We start from the raw sequence: 22,374 nt of genomic DNA, 5'->3' as shown, positions 1-22,374 counted from the left end.
AATTGTTTTTGTGCTTAAAACTGTGGAGAGACAGGAAAAGTACAAACTGTTAAAACTCGCAACTTTCACAAAATCATGCTGTTTCCCTTGGCTGCAGTTTCTATTTAAATCCAGGTTTGTATGCCTTGAATGCTGGAATAATTACACTTTCCCTTATTTTGCATGTTTTAGATGCACTGCATGCAGTTAATGAGTCAATGTTCAGGAGAAAATTAAGTTTGGATGGGCGCTGAGATGCAACATTAGTCTACAAGAACAAGCATTTGTCTGATGGGGAACTTCTTGTTTGCATTTTTATTCTTAATGTTCTCATGTCAAGTTGTAGCACTAATCTGCTGTGAGGCATGATTTTAGTATGCTATTTATTAGAAATATTTTAACTAAATATATCACTGTGTAATGCTCAAATCCTTTTTGTTAAAGCTGTAAGCCTGGATCATGTCATGGTTGATTTCATAACAGCTGCAAGGCAATGTTTGACAAAAGACAGAATACATCACAGCGTCAGCTTTGAAGAGCCTTCAGGCTTACAGCTTTAATTATGACCACAAATGTTACAATGGCCTTTTAATTTCAGAAGGCCTTCCACTTAAGTGTATATTGATCGCTGTTTGTGCATTTGTTTTTCAGTTTTGGGAGGTTTACAGTCACTGACATGAAAAGGTAATTGCTGGAATAGTAGTAGAAAGGAACTCAATAATACAGCTGCACATGATTATTTTAATCACACATTCTAATATAATGGACTCATCTCATTGATGATTAGACTTATGTCGATTCATCTTTTAGTAAACAAATAAACTGGAAAGTCATACAAAGAGTTATCCATTTAAGTTCTCAGTAAACTAATGAACTGGAAAGTCATACAAAAGAGTTATCCATCTAAGGTCTTATCTTTAAATAATTTATTTTTGTGAGAGCATCAACCTTAAACTGTTTATTCCTTGAGATAGAAGCTAATTCAGCCACATTAACCTTAAGAGGGGGTATAGTACCCCTTTTTAAAGGCTTTTCTTCTGGTGCCCTAGTTTCAGCTGAACGTGATATACAGCTTGGTGCTTTACTTTATACCCATGTTGAAAAAAATGAAAACACAACACACCCTCTTTAAATTATGTGGTGATTTTAAAAAAAGATGATAAATAAATGAATAATCAGGGACACAGGACACAAATTGAGTCACTCATCTCAATTTCCACTCTGATTCATAGACCATTGTTTTAAGGATCGACTAAATTGCAGCAAGTTCTCATTAAAAGAACCCAAAGTGACATCCCCATGCTACTAGTTTGGTGTAAACCCAAACTTTTTTTCACTAACTGACATGAACTATCGAGAAAACACAAAAGCTTACATTAGGCAACACTTCAGTCAATTTTAGTTGTTTAAAATGTGCTTTATGAATAAAGTTTGAGTTGAGACATTTAAAAAGATAGCGCAGGGTTTTTGTTGTCATCAAAATATCTCCCAAAAAGTCTTCTTTGCCTGAGTTCTATCTAAAATGACAGGAGGAGGAGAAGAAGAAGAAGAAGAAGAAGAAGAAGAAGAAGAAGAAGAAGAAGAAGAAGAATGTATAAATAATAATATTTATTTATTTTGCTTCAGTGACCTCTCAGAATTAACATAGATCAGTTCCAGAAATGTTGGGGTCTGCATAATAAATCAAAGGGACACCAAGTCATCTGACAGGAAAAAGTATGAAAAACTTCTGCTCTGGTTAATTTCAATTTATCTGTCAGAATACAGTTAGGTATGAAGTTATTATCACCCACAGTTAAATATTTTGCATAGCGCACGTGGAGGTAGTGTAGCCAGGAGGACAGTGTGAGGATGCCCATGAGGCTGAGGGGGCTTTGAAAAGGTAGGCATTTTGGAGAGGAAGCAGATGGCCCACATTAAAAGCAAAGGGCCCTTGTGACTGTCTTCAATGGCCCTGCAGAGAACTGGGTAATTAAATGAGAAATTTAATCAGATTCCTCAAATTAAATGTCCAGCTGGATAGTTCTGCGAGAACACCACTGACTCCACATTTACCTAAGGGAGTGTCACTGGTGGATGCATAATTCTCCAATCAGTAACACACTTGTACATGATGATATCCCTGCTGATGATTACCGCTAAAGTATTCCATTCACAGTTCTGCCAGCAGGAGGCAAAGAGACATTTCTCTGTGGCCACAGGAGGGTCATTTTAATAATGGGGCCTGAGAGGAAGCAACAAAACACTGCAATGACAGGAAGGGGGTCTGAACCAGGGGACTATTTTATCTTTACTCTGTGTGGAGCAGGCTTCAATACACTGTGATTTTACTTTGAAAGAACCTTGCAGCTAGATAATATTCCAACAGTGTTTCATCATGTTTGATGCAACATGTTTGATGCAACATTTAAAAACGAGGCGATAGAATCCAGTCTGGTCAGTGGTGAATTCACGATTTGATATAAGCCACTGATTTCTGGAGTCTTCGCTTATCCATAGCACCGTACGGAGAGACTCACAAACAGAAAGCAGCCCCTGGGTCCGTTCCGAGTTATTTTGCATTCAGCAAATCCAGGAACCGCCTCCCCTCCCTCCGCTACTTCTCCCGCCCCGCGCTGCTGGCTCCCTCTCACGCGCAGCTTGTCCGGTAGGATGGGACCAGTAGCTAGAGATCCGTGCATGCCTGACCGCTAGTCTACTTCCTGGATGGAAGAATGGGACCACTTTTCTTCGCATTGTGCATTGCCCTTCGTCACGCTGCCACCGCGGATAATCACTTTACAATGACCACGTGTAATCAATAATACTCGACCACTTTTCTCCCTCTAGTTAAAGGCTACGATTGATCGCCGATTGACCCCTGCACACTTCGGGAATGTCGCTATCTGGAAGCCCGCTACAGGCACGGCGGAGTCCAACAGATCCTCAACTGTTTTTGCACGGCTGTAGTGTGCGTAACGTGCTTTTCCTCGAAGCTGGAAAGAGCCCCTGCTCGGTCTGGGGGCGAATAAATCTCTCTTTTTGAAAAAGCAGAGACTGTCTGTTGCCTAACAAACCCGCAAACCGCTTTTACTTTGATGCTCTCTGCCTTCGTGGCTGCGGTGCCAACTTGGTTTTCAGATTGGCTCGTGTGTATGTGATTTTTTAAAGAAGAGAAAAAGACTCAAAAACTTTGTCACCCGTTGCCTTCTTGTTACTCTTGATGAGTAGTCTAACATGCGGACAATACGGGAACCGAGTTACTGGTGGATTTTATCCTTAATGTTTTTAACCTTGCCCAAACACAAAGACTGTCATCCCGGTAAGTACTTCCAACATGGGTTAGCTATCATTTTAATAGCCCAACGTTAAGTACTCAGTGTTAAATGTATCTGGTTCAATGTAGGACGAGTTTTATCGTCGACATTAACTGTTATTTTTCGAGGTAACATTAAGCCTCTGTTCCACTTAACGGTATAGGGGCCGAGTCGACTTCAACTACTGAGACGTTTAGCCCGTGATTTATGTGCATGTTATTGATTAAGCAGCGAGGCTATAGCGCAAACTATTCCCTGCTTTGATACCAGGACGATTTTTTAGGCTCTTTTCCTAGTCCTGCAACTCTACCTGACCCTAACGTTTTCACATGTTAGCTGCAGCAGCGGTTATCCACAGGACACGGTGGTCATTGTTGCAAGAATTCATCAATATCATGAAATGTAGCCACTAACGTTACTGTAGGCACTGAGTACATTCATCATGGAGTTGCTGTAATGTAATGTAGTTTTTTTTTTCCTCCAGGGGGGATAAACACTCTTTGCCGACTAGGCAACTCTGTTCTTGTTGTGGCGTTTATAAGGTGTCTTAAGTTTTATTATAGGCTTACAATAGTTATGGTCTTGGTTTATGTGGACCTATAATTTATGTGTCTGCTGCCTGTCATGTGCGTAGGTAGAAACGAGGATGAGGACGATAGTCAGCGCTGTTGGTTCGTAGATGGATTCGCAGAGTATGACAGGCGATTAATGCCCAAGCTGCTACTCAGATTATAGTGTGTGAGATTTTGTTGAAATGGGCTACATTTCATTCTGGACACTGGTGAACACCAAGGCTAATGTGGTTGATGAATAGGCCACTTACCGAAGTTATAAATCTGCATTGTCCAAAATATTTTCATAGGCTTGAATTGAGACAGGTGCATAGCTCTACAAAGAAACAATATTTAAGACTGTGAAATCAAAATGTGTCACCTCTTAGATTATGTTCTTCTGGAGAGCTGACTTTCATAGAATATCAAAAGAATGTAAAAATGAATTAACAAATAGGTGTCTTCCTTGCTCTGCAACGTCTTCATGTTTTGGTGATTTTTGCACAAAGATGCATCATTGAGTTCATAAAAGAACTCTGAGGCACTTTATATTTTATACCTGAAATATGTACAGTATCACAGCCTCATCACTTGATCTGAAAACCGCTTTAATTAAATGCATTTCAGCATTTAGTCCCCTGGGTTTGACTCTCTAAGGGGAGTTTAATGCTGGAAAGCAGGAGCCTTTGAGTTTTCCGTAACTTGATATGATAGAATCTGAGCAGACCTGGAATTCTTTCTTCACCGTGCATTTCATCCAGCATGCTTGAATCCATATGTGTGCCATTAAAGGGTCATAGATGACCAGGTAGTAACCCAATTCTGCGTTTTCTTGTGTCACCGTAAATAGAGGTTTTAAATACTGGTTTTAAGCGAGGCAGTGGCAGAGCTTAATAGAATATAGTAGTTTCAGGAATGGCGATAGATCCATTATCACACAGAGTCACACAGTGTTTCAGCTTACAACCGGGTTGTATCTCTCTTTTTATCACACATTCTTGCCCAGCGTGTCTGATGCAAGTCAGATCACTAGTCACAGATAAGTCTGGTTTGAGATTTCTCCTAACTCTTAACACTTTTTAATTTTTATTTTTTGCTGGCACTAGTGGAGAGCACTTGCTCACCGCCCTTGAGTGAAGAGTTGTACAAGAACTTGTGAATTAGCACCAAATACACACAAAATAAATGAGTGTGAATCAGTTTTAAGTAGTCAATTTTGTGTATCTAAAACTCATGTGTAAGTGAGCATTGTTTACTGGCTGCATCCTCTGACGGTAGAGAGCAATAGTAGAAGTGGCAAATTTGTTCAGTGCTACTGAAACATTTGGCAGAACACAAAACCTATAAATAACTACAACTCAGTACATTTGTGTTGATGGAAATGCATGTTTTAATAGACTTATCCTATTACTTAAGATGTATATCACGTTTGATAGTAACATGTTGATAGTATTAATTATACACAAAACAAATTAACCACCTTCTGAATATCCTACCAATCTTTGGCTAGCCTGCCAGCTAATTTACCAACCTGTTGTGTTTGTACTTGTTGGAGAGGTCCGTGTGTTTGTCACTGAGGAGCTTGGGGGAGTCTGAAGTCTGTCCTCTCTTGTAGCATCTATTGCTTATAGGTTTTTCAAAAGTCTGTGAGTTCGCCATTAGTTTCTGCTTTGTAGCTCTGCAGCTGTAGTCGTTCATGGTGGTATTTCATGTAGAGGTATTGTCCTGGAGAAAACTTGCTGTTTTTGACGGTAGAGCACTTGTTCATGGAGATTCATTGCGCATCCAAGTGGATGCTTAGGCTCACGCTGTATAAACACTGCCCCCTAGTGGAGATTCTATTTGTCATATTTAATCCTGTCTGAATCTTGCCACTTTTTCAGTCACACTTGAATATTTGATTGATCTTTTAGAATAAAAAGTAATGAAAAAAATAAGGAAGTTTCACCATACTGACAAACACTATGATGATGAGACACCAGTTCATGAAAACACAAAACTCACGCCAAATGTCCCACATTCATAATTATTAAAGATACGTACAGTAAAAAACTACTTCATCCTTGACTAACTAATTTCTAAACTTAACCTTCACATTGTAACATCTGGAGACACTGCACTGTAACCCAAGTACATCAGGTGCTTTGACGATGTGGCACTAATTACTCCTCATAAACCGTGATGTAACAGAGGAGAATGGTTCCTCTCTGAGTCACCCCCTCAGCCCCAAAATCCCCCAGTTTCTGTGCTTCCACGTCCTTACTTTGCAGCTTTATTGACCGGCAGTCTCTGAGCCTCTGACAGAGCAGAGTTTTCTCACATGGCACGTCTTTGCAGACCTCTTGACATGCAGAAGAGAGGAAATCCAGGCTGACTAGCACACCAGCCAGCCGAGTGGTGGATAAATCCAATTTAACTTGTGCACTGTCACGCAATCATGTTCATCTACTGTTTCTTTTTTTCGGGCAGATGACCTCAATCTTAATATTAAAATCTAAAACTGAAGCTTAAGTTAACATAAAAGATTTGAAAGGGCAGAGGGGGGTCATTGTGTCAGTGCACACGAAATTCAGAGGCATGGATGTAGCAGGATCAGAAAACAAATGCATAATGTATCATTGGCCAGCAGCTGACCTACATGTCAATTTGGATTTTTTTTTTCTCTAGAATTATTGGTGGCCATTATAATTTTGAGATAAAGAATTCAGAAGGAAGATCATGTGGGGTAAAATTTGGTGGAAGCTGTAGTTTAGAAAGATGTTGACACATTAACCTCAAAACTCTGTAGTCTCTTTTCCCACACTTAAGAAAAAGTGAATTCTTCTAATTGTGAAGGCTGTAGCAAATTCAGTACATAAAAAAAATTGAATTTAGTCCAATAATAAAAGGATTTTGGTACAGAATTTTTTACCCCTCTGAAAAGTGTATTTATTTATATGTAATCAACCTGTGTTTAGGGCTCTTTTGCATGAAATACAGTAGAGGTAGACCGATATATTGGCTGGCCGATATATCGGGCCGATATTTGGACATTTGTCTCTATCGGCCATCGGCCGTAATTTTTTTTAAAAAGCCGATTTTTGATCCGTTGTATAAAATGACGCAATTTTTGATCAGGCACAAAAAAGATGAGTACCTCAAACTTGTGGAACCACTTGGATACATTACATACTTTTGTTCAAATTATATTAATAAGTTTACATTTCTTTTTTGACATTTTAAGAAGAGTGTGAACGTTACTACCGCTTGTTACATTGTGTGTTTACTTAGACAAAATATTTCATTGTTTTGAAAGCTGAATAAATGTTCAGAGGACTGGACACGACTTGATGTAACAGATTTCTTTTAGTTGCTCAGAAATTGCTGCGTTTCACAAAAATGGGATAAATATAAATTTATTTAACAATCGGCCTGAATATCAAATTGGAAAAATCAGCTATGCATATGGGCATCGGCTGCCCAAATTTGGAAAGCATCGGCATCGGCATCGGCCCCCAAAAAACCCATATCGGTCGACCTCTAAAATACAGCAGTGCAGTGAATGTGGCATTGAGGTGTTCAGCCTGGGGCTCTGCTCAGGTGTTGTGGAGGCCCAGGTTGCACGAGAGCGGTCTTCAGCTCGTCTGTGCGACTGAGTCTGAAGTCTCCAGTCTTCCTCTTGACAATACACAGTAGATCCTCTCTGGGGTACAGGTTTGGTGAGTTTACTGACCAATCAGAAACAGTAATATTATGGTCATTTAACCTGCTTTTGGTAGTGTGGGCAGGTGCCAGATATTGCGGAAAAGGAAAACAGTATCTCCTTAAGCATTAAGTGCTATAAAATATCCCTCATATGCCTGTGCATCTTGGCTTTTGATGCACTAACTGCTGCCTATGTCCACCCTTTGTGAAGTTCCTCCAAGTTCTTGAATGGGTTTTACTTGATTAGGCGTTTCCAGTTGATCAGCTGATGAGAGAGTGTGAAAATTAGTCTAAGATCCTGAACTTTTTCACAAATTTTATGAGATACTGAACTGTACGTTTCATCAATGAAATTTACGAGTTCATTTTTTGAATAAACAGACCTTCTGCAATATTCTAATTTATCGAGATGTAGCTGAAAATAGTTATGAGTTACATGTCGTTAAAGGGTAAGTTTGGTTTATACAGCTTTTACATTGTTAATAGAATGAAGCAGAACAAAATACTCACCCAGAAGGCGTTCCTGATCCAAGCGGTGCTTCGGGAGATATTTAGATCCAAAATCGTGCAGCGGACATCCGTATGATGGGATCCATCAGAGCATAGACAGCGCTGCTCCTAAAACTGCATTAATCGTCCAAAAACTTGTGATTTTCACCAATATTCCATCATGGTCCGCATGCGCAGTACTCGTTGGAGAGCTGACTCCTTTCTTTGAGGGACAAATGTAAACAAAGTCTTCGTCAGTTCAGAGGTCAGTACAGCCACACAGCGCTGTCTGGAGTGACACAGACTGCAGCAGAGGACTAACCCAGAGCGGACCATGATGGAATATTGGTGAAAAACACGAGTTTTTGGAAGATTAATGCAGTTTTAGGAGCGATGCTGTCTATGCTCCGATGGATCCCATTATACGGATGTCTGCTGCACGATTTTGGATCTAAATATCTCCCAAAGCACTGCTCGAATCAGGAAAGCCTTCTTGGTGAGCATTTTGTTCTACTTCATTCTATAAACAATGTAAAAGCTGTATAACTGAACTTATCCTTTAAGTCAAGGAGACACTGTATTGAAATGACTGGTCTATATCCTCCAGTAATTAGTACATTTGTCTGTACAGAGATTAGTGGCGACGTTAGTCTGTCCATTTTGTACATCTCTTTGACGATCCAGTTAATTTCTCTTGTATAAAAAATGTGTTTAATGAGATAGACAATGACACAGTCATTAAAGGTATTTGTAGAACTGAAATGAGGAGTACAATACATCCTTTGCACAACAGTATTGACATTTTCAGTGGTCTTTGTTTTAATCTAACACCATGGCTGGCTGTGTAAATGGGACATTAGTGAGCAAACACGTTATTAATGTTGTTAATGAGGTCCTGGTGCACTGCTGTGCCAGCAGGAAGCCAGCTGCCTGGACAGCACTGATGTTGGCAACAGCATCATTATCATCAAGGTCCTCCTCCATACCTTCTCTGGATAATTGGTTCAATATGTGCGGCACTGACAGGAGATTTCAAAAGTTACTTTCTCCTGCTTGTAAAAATAGCATCAGTAACATATGCTGCGCTTCTCCATCACGGATGAGCTGAGCACACTGTTATCTGCCGTCTCTCCACCAGCTGCCTGTGCCACCTACTAAACGGTCCAACGGGGAAACGCTGCAACTGTAATCACTTTTCACTCATGTGCAGATAATTCGCTGTTTATCCTTTTGCTGGTGGGGCTCATCCTTAGCTTAATGGCTTATCTATCTGTCTAATTAGATTGGATAAACTTTAAAACAACAATACAGTTTGGTGCAGTTTGGTTTGAGCTGTTATGATGGAGAGATGAGAGTCTGGTTCTGGAGATGATTAAGAGCATTGGTAGCGATGCAATGTGGTGGTTAAGCTGTGTCCGCTGGTGTGGTAGGAATAAAAACACGAGGACTTTTTAAGTTGATCAACCAAGGAAATGAATTTCATGTGCCAGAAAAAAAGCCTGTGAAATCAGTTGCCCCTTATTACCTTGCAGTATGTCTTTTAATAATATATGGCTGCAACATAATTTTCAATAAGAGTTATTGCGAAAAATGAAAAAATATACCCAAAAGCACAGTTCAAAGTGTCATCACAAGGCCAGGAAGGCTTTCACAAACACTAACATCTTTCATACTTGAGGTAATTGCTTCTAAAGAAGAGATTTTCAGGTTTAGAAATGACGCGTACTGATGGGAAACACTGTTTGATAAATGGGTCATTTCCCACCTGAAGCTTGTGTTAGTCGAAATAAACATTTACAACCTTGTGTTACTCTCAGACTGTGTGAGTCATCAAACACCCTTCTCAAATCCTTTTCATATTTTTATTCTGGGCCATTTTTTTGGGTTAATGTTTGGCTGCATGTGAATCTCTTCATAAAGTTGTTCCTGCCCTTCTTTGATGCTTGATGTAACGTTGCTTTGTGCCTTGACACCAAAAAGTCTTTTCAAGTTGGAAGGCATCAAATTAAGAAGCACTGTGTATGTTTTCATTATTTAAAGAATTTAGAGGAAATGATGAAAGTGCAGTATGCCGACAGTTACTGCATAAAAAATCAAAGTGCTTTGCTTTTTTGTAGTCTTTTGGAAGAAAAGTGTGTCAAAAGATGTGAGTAAAACTTTGAAGACTTTTAACGTTGTACCATCAAACTAGGTGACTTGTTTCTTTTTTTGTCTTCTTCTTTGGCTGACTGCAGCATTATCAAGAAGCAAATCCTCTTTACTTCGTGGACCACTTTGTGAGTCAGATTATCCACTAAAACTCCAAAAAACAGAAGTTTGACAATCCAAAAATGCTATCATGTTAATTTTCTTATTTTCAAGTAATATGCCTATGATCATTTTTAGTCACCAGTGGTTGGAATCTAGCATTGTATGACGTGCAAAACATCTTAGATCAAAATCAAGACTACATAATCACCAAAAGGGTGAAAAATAAAAACATGCAAACACCATTTCCCATTGGTTGAGAAGAAAGAGTCAGATCAGACTGTTCTTTTCCTTTTTTCACAAAGCAGTAAAAAGTTTGTTGAAAGGACAAGATAAACTATGGCAGAGGAGAAGTGGAGGAAAACATACAGCTTAATGAGATGATTTATACAGAAAACATTACTTGACCCAGACCTTACATTTCCATCAAAGATGCTCCATCCATTAACAGTTGGATCTTGCATCGGATCAACTCTCTGCACCTGCGCCGGTAGATGAGGATGAAGTAAGACAGAGAGCTACTCTGGGAGTAGTCTGGGAGTCTTTGGGAGAAGCTTTTGATCTTAAGTGAAGCAAACTTAACTTTAAATTTAAAGACAATTTATTCTTGGGAAGCATGCCACTCAGAACACCCAAGAGATTTTAAAGCCTGATGCCACAGTTTGATAAAATCCTTCGAGTTATATTTGTTTAGTGCCAGTTATCCTGACCTGCTTGCTCTTCAGTGGTGTGTTGTTTTAATTCAATTACAAGATAATCAATAGCTATTATCTTTCTGATTTTAGGACATATACACAGTGGCAAACTGAAAAGTGAGATCAAGGCTGGAGTCAGCCTTTCAAGTCTACTAAATAAGGATACATTGATTTCCAGTTGTGCCATGTAGCTCTGACACATCCTCTTCGTCTTTTTCAATTATGTTACAGGTCTCTGTTTTTTTTAGCTCTATGCTCTCTTTCAGCCACGTATCCAATATGTGTATTAATGCTTTGGCTTTAAAGTGTGGCACAGACGCTTTTCAGTTTACATATGATCAATAAAGAAACAGGAATGCTGTGCCTGTTCTGTGCTTGTTATAAAAACTGTGCTACAGCATGCATCCTTTCTCTGTTTGTATGTAATGAATAGTTTTTCAACTCGAAGAAGCCCACTGGAGACCAGCTTTTTTGATTGTTGTAGACATTAAAAAGTATTTCTAAATGTAGACACATCACATCACTGACGAAAAAACATTATCATAAATTAAGGGCTGAACCACACGCATATGGATATTTTTAGGATCGGATATCTTTGTCCTTGTTTAAAAAAAAATCTCCGTCCACATCACTGTAATGTCTCTGTCCATACGAAGAGGCCAAACTGAAAACGATCGCCTCAAGCCTGCAATGCTATGCCTGGCCGATAAGTGGCAGGTAAGCAAAATGTGAAAACCATAGAAGAAGAATGTTATGAGCATGCGCAGTCAAACGCAGGATATTAACTGTTGCTTCAGTGACTTGTTGCTAGGCACTTGACGTCATCGCGTCAACACCAGCTCCATTTAACACCGCTACACGGATCCACTCAACCAGATATTTTTTTATTTCATCACTTTTTTATCCCTTTTTAAAAATCTCCATTTATGTGGGTGAAATCGCCGTGTTCGTGTGGTTGTGAGGCCCATTTGGACAGAAAAATGTGCGTTTAGGAATATATACATTTACGTGTGGCCTAAATATTCAAAAAAGGTAGTAGCAGTCCAGTGCACTCTTATCAAAACATTTTAGGTCACAATTTATGCAGTTCATATATATTTGGCATTGTGACTCTAATCTGGAAGTGCCCTGTCCATGTGCCTCAGTGGACTGCCAAACCCTGAGGTGGGGAGAGCACATCTTCCCTCACTTTTGTATGCATACATAAAAAGCCAAGGCAGACAGAGCAGCAGCAGACCTCAATGGGTACAGAACAGAGCAAGCATCAATGACCGTACATGCCGCTGGAGTGTTTGCAGGGCAAGCAGCAAGAGTATTTAGACTAAACCAGGTTAGAGAGGCTATGACTTCATTGCTTAAATGAACTTCTAGGCAATGATTGGAATTAGGGATGAGTCTGATTTTTGATTATTTGAATAGGCATTAGTTTCTTAGAATGATTATAATTCAGTACTCTTGCTAGACTGAGGCTGTAGCACATCTGGAAGCTGCTTTCTAAATGTGCTACAAAATTGTAGGAAAAAGTGCTGACCATAAAAAATAGCAGAAGTAGGCCAAAGCATCAAAAGTAAACTTAAGTCCAAAATTCCACCAGATCATTTCCGCTTCGTCACAGCATGGTCTAATTTCTAGTCAATGTGTAAACTCTAACAGGCTTTGCTGAGCTGCTTTGCTTGTATCACTGATAATAATTCCCAATAAAAAATGATTAAGCCCCTGTTGCCCCCTTTGCTTATGGAACTGGTCTGTCCTAATTACACATGGCTTTAACTTGATCATGCTATTTACCTGGCAGGCCACCAGAAGAACCAGCAAATGAAATCTTTGAGGTCACTTATCAGGTATATTATTATTGCAGATTTTTACAAACTAAACAGACCAGGGACTCGCAGATCTACTTAGAAATGTATCTTAAAGGAGGAATTTGATTTGAGGACATCTTCTAAAACTTCCAAACATGATAATACTTTTCTTTTTGTTTTATGGACAGAGCCAAGATTTTAGTTGAGGGCGGTCCTTGAATTACCCAAGTTCAGAGATCACCATTCAAATTTAAAAACAAAACAAAGCTAACTAACTAACAGAGAAAGACCAAGAAAAGTGTAGGGTGGGCCTATTGAAAAATGAGTGGGCCTGGGTCCATTGGGCCCATCTGTTACGCTGTCTCTGCTTTGTGTATGCCAATATTTATATATATCAAGTACTGACTTGTTTTAGATCAACATGGGTGAGTTATGTTAACTGTCTGCTAAAAGATTGAACTACTTTGAAGAACTAACACAGCACCACTTACAGACACTAACAGCTGATAGTGCTAATAGAATACGACCAAGCTTTGTTGAGGCAGGGGTATTTATTTTTGCACAATATGGCAGGAATTCAGCGTCACACTTAAAATTTAAAGAAGTGCATCAAAAGTTTGCAGATTCTTGACTTAGGCGCCAACCCACTTTGATGTCTCATGTAAAATACATTTTTTTGCAAGGTTTGGAAGGAGCCAGAATGATATGACTCTCTTTTGGATTGCTTCCATGCATTGAATAATTAACAGCCAACTTGTCATCACAAGATTCACCTGTTGTGATCACGGCATCGTGGTTTAAACATTCCAAAACCCAAGCTGTAATCTTTGGGTGACAAGCAGTTTTCGTGAGCTGCTACCGTGTGTGTGTGTGTGCGTGTGTGAAAAGGAAACACATGGCTCTGCTTCCCACATGATAGGTGGTAAGTTGAGCACATTTAAGTAGCTTTTGGAATAAAAGATGAAAAATAAGCCCCAGTGATGGAGTAAATTTATATATAACCTGCTAAAATTAGGATGACGCACTTCCTCCGTTGTTCAAAGAACACCCACGACTGACAGCTGAACAGGAACAAGCATTGGACATTTCAGATACAGGTCAAAAGAGACAAGTGAAATATTTCTGTCTCTGCTTTATGAGAACAATGCTTTACTTTATAGGATAATTATAGTAATATGACATTAATTGGTTTTCAAGTGTTTATTTGTATAACTTATGTTAATCAAGGCAATCAGTCATCACTTCATTACTCTGCATGTACGGTCGAGTTCATTCCCTGCTTCAGCCAAGATACTCCAAGCTGGTCACAGCAGCTTTTTAATCATTTAGAGTGACTCACAGCCACTTCACTCCGAATCATTTCATCAGTCCTCACAACATCCCAACCCAAAACACACTCAGTTAGACACACGCAAAGTGGGTTCAGGCAGGCTGGTTAAAACAAGGGTAGACGAATGCTGCTGCGGGAAACTAGTGGACTTATTTCCTGTGCTTCATGACATTAGTGATTAATGTCCAGGCAATACAGCTCTGGCACTGAAGGACATATAGTGCTGCACTCAAGGACTTGGCCATATCAATAAATGTTCTGTGTCCTTCAGTCAGTCACTGCGTCCTCTTTCCCCCTGAAACAATCTCCCCTCGATGTGATACAGTGTCGGCAGAACTGTCAGTCAGTGCTGCCCTGTGGACGATCAAACAATGAACGCTCCAGGCTTTCTTCCCATATTGTGCTGCTGTGAAATGACAGAGCGTGTTCTTGCTATGTGCTCATTGTGTCTTTCTTTACAGTTAGGATTGATTTTATCAGAGGCAAGGGGAAACAAATTCCAAACTAGGCTGTACTCATCCACAAGGCTAATTTTCTGTGTTGTGAGTTATGGCGACAAAAGCCGGTGATATAGGATTAGGCCATGCATGTTTTATCAAGCTGAAGATGCAGTGCAGAATGCAAAATAAGCCTGATAATGAGAGTCAAGTTGCACGTGATGAATGGATTTTTAACCTTTGCATAAATTATATAGTCTTTGTTATTTTGAGCAGATATAAAAAAAGCCTAAAATCTGTGTCGGAGCTTCTGGAAGTGATGGTGCTCTGTTGTTACTATGCATTTAGGTCACTTTGAGTTCAAACTCCAGTCACCACAGTCTTTATATAATGCAGTCATTACTCAGCTCTTGAAACTCGACAGTAGAAGTCACTGTGTAGAGCAGTTATCACTGTCAGGACAGACAAGTGCTTTGTGCGACTAGAACAGCTACAATATGCTTAACTGAAATTGAGACTGTGCCATGCAGACCTGCCAGTCCTTGGATCTTTGGCATTGGCTGTTGTGTTTTTCACATTCTGCATAAAAGAAACACCCAAGGGGTGTTGTGTTATGCAAGTGGAGGCTTTAACTGTGTCTTTTCTTTTCAGCCATATGCTTTTGAAAGTGTTCTGAGGTTTAAATCTGCATTGAGAAATAAGATGACATAATTTCCCTGCTGTTTCGTTTACCTTTTTAGGTCAGGGTAACACTGATTTTACAGATTGAGTGGGAGAGAGTCAGGCAAGTCAAGTTAAGACTTGTTACTGAAAGTATATGTAGCCATTTAAGAACAGACAATTACTTGGAAAATGTTTGGATGAAAATTCATAAAGCAAGCACGTGTTCCTATTTCAAAGGAGGTGACTAATTTTCAAGTCATTTGATGAGAAATTACAATTTATGAGAGATTTTTTACTCTTAAAAAGACACGAGACTGATGTTTTATGATTGTGTCTTTCTTCCTTGGTGCTACTAATAAGGGATGCACGATATTGGATTTTTGACGATATCCGATATGCTGATATATCGAAACCCCTTTTGGCCGATACCGATACCGATACTGATACCGATACCAATACCGATACGATAATCACAAGTTTGTTTCTTTTTTTCACTGTAAAGAAAGCTAAGTCTATACTGTACTGGAATTTATATGTTACTCTTATTGTGACGGTCTTATTTGTTTAAGAAACACACATAAAACAAGACAAAAAACATTTGATTTTACCATAAATAAGAAATGTATTATTTTTTCAAACTCAAGACATTCAGTTCTGAAATACAGAAAAATAATTTCTTTAGATCACATGAACTTTAAATGTACAATGCATTTTTAAACATAATCAAGTTGCATTTGATTATTTTAGAGCTACTGTAACAACCTGGTGACAGACACAGAGCTCTGCAGTGCAAATAAATGAAGTGCTACATTTTATTTAAGGAGTTTATTTTTCAGATGGAAAATAATAATAATCCTAACTGAATAGCACCTTATCGGCTGTGCATATCGGCAGAAATTTTAGTATCTGCCAATACCGATAAACGTGTTTTTAAGCTTTTATCAGCCTATCCCAATATTATGCCGATAATATCGTGCATCCCTACTACTAATTAGCTTCCACTCACTATCATCAACACGCAAAGTCATTTGTGCACTAGGCTCTGAGATTGGCTGATGTAACAACGCTTACTCTCCGCCCAGAAACGTCCCAATAAAACCAAAACATCAGCATAGTGACTGAGGAGGGGGTTGAGGCTGACACAGACACAGACACTGACTCACATGTATAGAGGCCCAGAAGTGACCATTGAACAGGATTAATCCTGTAAAAGTTGACATTCAGTTTCTTCAGGAGACTCTTGTAGATCCTTCTTTTAAGGTCTAATTTGCAATGGACAACCATATAACCGCAAGTCAGAGGGTTCTCCACTTTTTTACTGAACTTCAAGCAGTTTTAGTCCGATAAATAGCTTGAAATGGTACAGAAGTGAGTGGTGAACTAACAGAGGTTAAGAAATATTAAACTAAAAAATTAAGGTAGTTTTTTATAATAATGCAAAAAAAAAGAGTCCCTTTAACATTTTAGAGCTGTTCTGCAGTAACTGAGATTGATCAAGCCTTGAAAGTTGGTGTGCACTTCCTTCAGGTGTCCCAAGTTTTCTTGCTTACTTCCAACCATCTCTGTAGAAAACACACCGTGGTACTGTGCCCTTGTAAGCATTCTTGAATGACGAGGGAATGGCTTTTAATTATGAAAGAGTGACAGACCATCATGAAATTTCAAGAAAAGGGTCTTTCCGAAAAGAGAAATGTCAAAGAAATTCAAAGTGTCAGTGAGTAGTTTTCTTCAGTGTCAAAAGACACAGAATCTCTGACAGGAAGAGGTCTGGCAAACCCAAAGCCAAAACGGAATCAAGAGAGAAGTTTCTGGGAGTGAGCAGCTTCATGCACAGATTAAAAGAGGTCATAGTTAACAGTCTCAGTTTCAGCTGTAAAGAGAAGACTTTGAGATGCAGGTTGACAGGTTGAACTGCAGAAAGAGAGAAAGCCATTGCCAAGATGCTAGAATAAGAAAAAGATGCTTGCCTGGGCCATTAAACACCACCAAGGGACTACTGAAGGCAGGGAGCAGGAAGACTGAGGATTATTGATTTGAAATCTGGTTCATGACCCAAGAATTTTGTACACCATCAAAAAGGTGAAAGGATTATTCCTTAGTGTGTGATCTCAACTGTGAACATGGAGGAGGAAGCATAATTTTAGAGTGTTATGAGACATCAAACTGCATGCTTTTCAATTATAAAAAAAAGAAGAAAAACTAGGATGCTCTGAAACTTTTGACTTAAAATGCTTAAAGTAACTAACAAATGTCTGTTTTGCTGATCTATAAATGAGGAGAGTTAGCGTTTTACATGCTCTGACCAAGGACAGAGCACAAGGATACACAGCGGCAGGAAGTGTAGCTAAAGCACTAAACAAACAAAATTCAGTATCGTCCCTCCATTTCTGCATCCTCAGTTTACAAAAGGCAGGGAAAAATTGGACCACATTTGGGTAGCTATGGCTATAGCTACTGTTCTCATCTTTGTTTTGGATTTTTTATATATTTATGTTTGTAACTAAAGTGGCGAGGGATACCATCTTGGTTGTATAAGTAAATGCCTTCACAGTCCCTCTTCTGCAGAGCCTGCCCAAATACTCTTTAACTCGCCCAACCATACCCAAGAGAGAAACCTGTCGTGACTGTTGATGGACCCAACTGTAGAGCAAATCGATCATGAGCAGGAGGATTGGTTCGGTAGTCAAACTAAGGCTGAGCTTCTTTCAAATTTTTGTTGTATCACTTTTTTACTTTGGTATGTTTATTTGGACTCTGCACTCAGAATTCATTACAGCACAGAACTGTACTTTAATTCTGCACATATCACACTGGATAATGGAATAATAAATTCAGGGTCATTTATCTGTATGACAGAAGTGGAAAATAAAGAAGAGTGGTTGTAATCATACTGTTTGGCACACTGAGTTGATATTCATTTTTCCACTCCACTGCTAAAAGCCATTTCATTAATTCCATGTCGAATACATTTCTCCCTCTCCCTGAGTTAACACCCTGAGAGATCAGCCCTCAGGCTCCTTTCCTCTGGGTTTAAACTGAGACTGATGTTCTGTTTGTTTCTCGCTCACACACTTCCACCGTCTCTCCGGGAGCTTTCTCTTTTCCAAGAGAACAACAAAGGAAGGGGGTCATTGGTATTAAACCATGTTACTAAAAAGACTGCAAAGCATCTCAGGTGCTGTCAGGCCTCTTCCAGGTGCTTTTTATAGTCTATTGTACCTGAAAGCTTACATGGGGCTGCTTTAAAGGAGTCTGTGGTGTTGTAAAAACGACAGAAGCAGCTCGCGTGTGAAGTTGGTTGGAGTTCGTTTCAGAGGATTCCAAGGGTGAAGATGTGCTGAGTTGGACAGTTTTTGGAGGCAGGGCAGAAGTTAAGAGTCTACCCTATCGATCTGGCTGACACAGCCTCCTCTGGGAGATGCAAATGTTCTGCTCTTCAACATAAACATTCAAACCCTCCTGGTTGTGAAAGCCCAATTAGCAAGGGGTTTGAATACCACAGCCTTGCCCTTTTGACATTTCAATGTTTCACACGGACATAGTTTCAGGGCTCCTCAACAATAAAACACAGTTCTTGGAGTGTAAAATGATTTGTAGACAACAACACAGCCAACAGTTGAATTTGTTTAAAAACCACCCTCCAGTTGATCCCTGGGCAATTTTAACCACGCTGTCGAACAAACCCCACGTGTCTGCTTATCGGTCATACTCCAGCGCGAACTGAAGGTGTGACAGCTGCTGTATGTTATTGTCACCACTAATCCAAACCCTGCAACTCAGTGAGTGTTTATCGCGGCAGCCGAGGAGACCCATCCCCAGGTAACCACTAATCACTCTGGGATTCTGGAGATCATCTGTCCCCACACTTAGCAGCCAGAGTGAGACAGGTGGGAGTGAGCAGGCAGCCTGCTTCAGCAGCCTCGCAGCTCTCGAGACGATCATCTGTGTGTCGCTGTAATGTCGGGGAATTAAATGCTGCGAGCAGGCTTTGTGGCACGAGTGACAATACTGAGTGCCATCTTGATAAAATGGAAGTTGTTGCTTTGAGATAAGAAATAGGTTAATGTTGAATTCAAGCCCATGAATATTATAATTGCTCTGTGAAGAGATGAATTAAGGTGCTCTTTATTCAGAAAAAGGATTCAGAGGACTCTGAGCTTAGAATTGGCAAGATTTACCAAATTGCTGTGACCCACTATTACCCTTGGCTTAAAAAACACACAACTAATTTAAACTACTCATGTGCAAATACTGGAAACTAAGCAAGTGTGTATGGCTTATTTTTTTTGTAAAAATGATGTCTTAGACTTCATATGAGCCACATTCACTTGAAAGGTCTGGAAAAATGTCTTATTCTAATGGAGGACAAAAGTTTTGCCTAAATTGCTTTTAAAGAATAAAATAATCTGCACAAGGGTAAGAAAAATTTGCTTGTTGAGTTTCTTAAAGCCAGAATAATATCTACAAGAAACTAAACAAGTACAAGTACGGTAAATTTGAACCCTTTATAAGGAATACCAGTGTCATTTTGTTGTCATTTTTTATATCTTGAAATAAGACATTTTCTGCAGTGAATGTGGCTCACATTGAGTCTGCTGTGACAAAACACAAGTTATAAACACTTGAATTTCAGTTTTTGCAGTGTTCTCCAGAGATGCAGTTATAAACCAATTGCTGGTTGTCAACTTTTCAGATGTTTTTTTCCCACAGAACATTGATTTTCCTTGGGTCCATTCTCTGTACAAGACAGCCTTGTAGTTTTAGCGTCATCATTGATGTGTCATGATGAATGAACCTGTTGTTAGATCCAATCTACAAGATCCACAATATATTCATGGCCAATCAGGTTCAAGACTTTAACAAGCATTACATGTTTTTTGCGCCATAGAAGTAAAGTGTGGATGAGTAGATTTCAGGTGGCAAGGACTATGAGATTTATTCCTGTAGTTGCTAAGGGTAAAGTAAACCTGACATAAACGACTAATCGTCAGTGACTCATGTTTGAATGGACTGTGTCAAAATGTCTGGGATTTTGAAAATCCCATAACTGCACTTTGGCGTCAGAAAATTCTTGTCATATCAAAGATGAAAAGGTTTGATAAAGATGGCAGCTCTGGAATCCTAAAGGAGATTCATTAAACCTTGAATTAAGTTATGAAAAAATGGTTCTGCTGTAGAAAATAATGCAAAGATTTCTCACTTAAAAATGATCATTACTTCAATTTACAAAGTACTTGAACTAGGTTACCATCAAAAATCGTGGAAATGATTCTCCCAGAACTCAAGAGGATGTCTTTAATAAAACCCATTTACTTTACATCAGTAGAGCAGATAATAAAATCAAATTTGTAAACCTTAAATAAGAAAATAATTCACTTTTTCATTCAATTAAAACATCCCTATGATTCTAATTCAGTCATTTATTTCTAGGACCAGCACACATTGAGGAGTAAGAGCTGCAGCAAGACGCACCGGGCACGTTGTCTCTAGCTCTCGGCTGTGGTGTTGCAGCTTGATTAGAATCATTACCTTGAGCTCCAGCCAAGTACTGCTCAATTGAATGCAGTTTTTTCCGCCTTTGTTTCCTCCTGCTCTTGTGTGCTGTAGATGTTGTATTTATTGGCCTTGGGTTTGTTTTTTTACCTCAAGTTTGTCTAAATCTTGTTAATAAATCAGAGCCAAGGTTGCTTAAAGTAACTTTGGAGACATTGAAAGTTTAATGTTGATTGATTGCATGAGAGCACTTACTCTCTGATGTCCTCATTTTTGAAACTTGAGCGTTGGCATAGACAATGGCCACTATAAAGTTCTTGTAATCTCCCATGGCTAATTAGCAACTATCTTACCGTGACTTACCAATAGATTTCTTGCATCACAATACCTCCGAATTTATTCAGCAGGAGTGTGTACTTGTTTGGATCACAGCTGTGAAACTTTCTCCTTATCCATTATTTTTAGCTTCCATTATGTTGAACAGTTGGAAAGGAAATGTTGTTGTATGAAGTGCCAGCAGTAACACCAGTGAGAATATGGTGAAGTACTTGAGTCTGTGGTGTTACATTTTGGTGAGCTGTGTTCAGCTCAGGACTTCCCACAAACATACGGAGTTGTCAGCCAGTGTTGAAATGTAGCCAGCCGGAGGACACTGGGCCTGTGACGTCCCATCTGACAAAGGAGTTTCATTCTGACTCTGGCAGACTGTCCTTGGATATGAAACAGATGCAAGTAAATCAACAAAATGAAATTAAAATCAACATTGCAACCTGATTGCAGGTAATTGATACTTCATTAGTTGAATGAAATCATTGTTGATAACATTAAGAAGAATACTAGCCGACTTGGCAAAAGTAATAAATCTGTTTTAAGAAGAAGGACTGAAAGTTGGGTCAAGAGCACATTCTGTAAAATTTATGGACACTGCTACCATGATGTCACTGATTTGTTTCTTAAACTGAGTTTTAAAGCCCATCGTCGGTGGGGGCAGTAATAAAAATGCCGAACTTGACCTAACTTCTTTTGAGTTAGGATGCAACAGAGAGGGTGCTGTCTGTGAGTTGAGCCAGCCAGAACTCAATAGTTTAATAATGTCAAAATTATGAGTGAGGAAAAGATTTGTAGTGCAGTGTGTGACATCAGCTATTCAGACCTAAACCAGTTCTTTGAACCAGACTGTACATTTTTGCAGTTTAAATCTACAATATAATAATTTAGCTTTGTGTGTCAAGCAGAATGCTTAAGAACTTTAAGCACTAGTGCAAAGGCTTCACTTGATGTCATGCTGGGCAGTATTACTAAAGACCCTTAATGTTTTTTTTTTTTTTTTATGACTGATGTGATGTCACATCACAGTATTTTGATTCTGAGCGGTGCACTTAATATCCATGGTATGTCAAACATTGTGTCTATTATTAACTACGAAATGTTAGGATCAATGCATTGGGATATTTTGCTTGACAATATCAGAATCAGGATTCTTTGTCAATTTTTTTTCCAAGTTGAAATTCTTCATTTTTGTCTTTGTTTATAAACTGGATTGGAAAAAAGTTCGCACTTTTCTACAGCAGAGGGTGAAATGTTTCTCCCTGATTCACACGATATGCATTTTTTGGGAAAATATGGCTCCTGATATAGTCTGTAGACACCATCATCATTTATCTTTTTCACATGGTCTGGTTTAAAAAAAAAAAAAATTAAACAAAAA

General features: G+C 39.1%; 1 protein-coding gene across 1 annotated transcript in view; it reads left to right on the top strand.

Moving 5' to 3' along the window:
* The first annotated feature begins 2,470 nt into the window (after positions 1–2,470).
* Positions 2,471–22,374, top strand: part of ca16b (carbonic anhydrase XVI b) — a 128,560-nt gene continuing 108,656 nt past the window's right edge. The window contains exon 1 of the mRNA XM_074666971.1: positions 2,471–3,280. Coding sequence (XP_074523072.1) covers positions 3,196–3,280 — 85 coding nt within the window. The 5' untranslated portion in view covers positions 2,471–3,195. The remainder of the gene's footprint in view (positions 3,281–22,374) is intronic.

The sequence above is a fragment of the Halichoeres trimaculatus genome, unplaced genomic scaffold (genome assembly GCF_033239565.1).
Source record: "Halichoeres trimaculatus isolate MK-OKI-2021-1 unplaced genomic scaffold, fHalTri1.1 fHalTri1_scaffold_1, whole genome shotgun sequence".
Lineage (NCBI taxonomy): Eukaryota > Metazoa > Chordata > Actinopteri > Labriformes > Labridae > Halichoeres > Halichoeres trimaculatus.
This window is presented reverse-complemented; position numbering and strand designations above follow the sequence as displayed.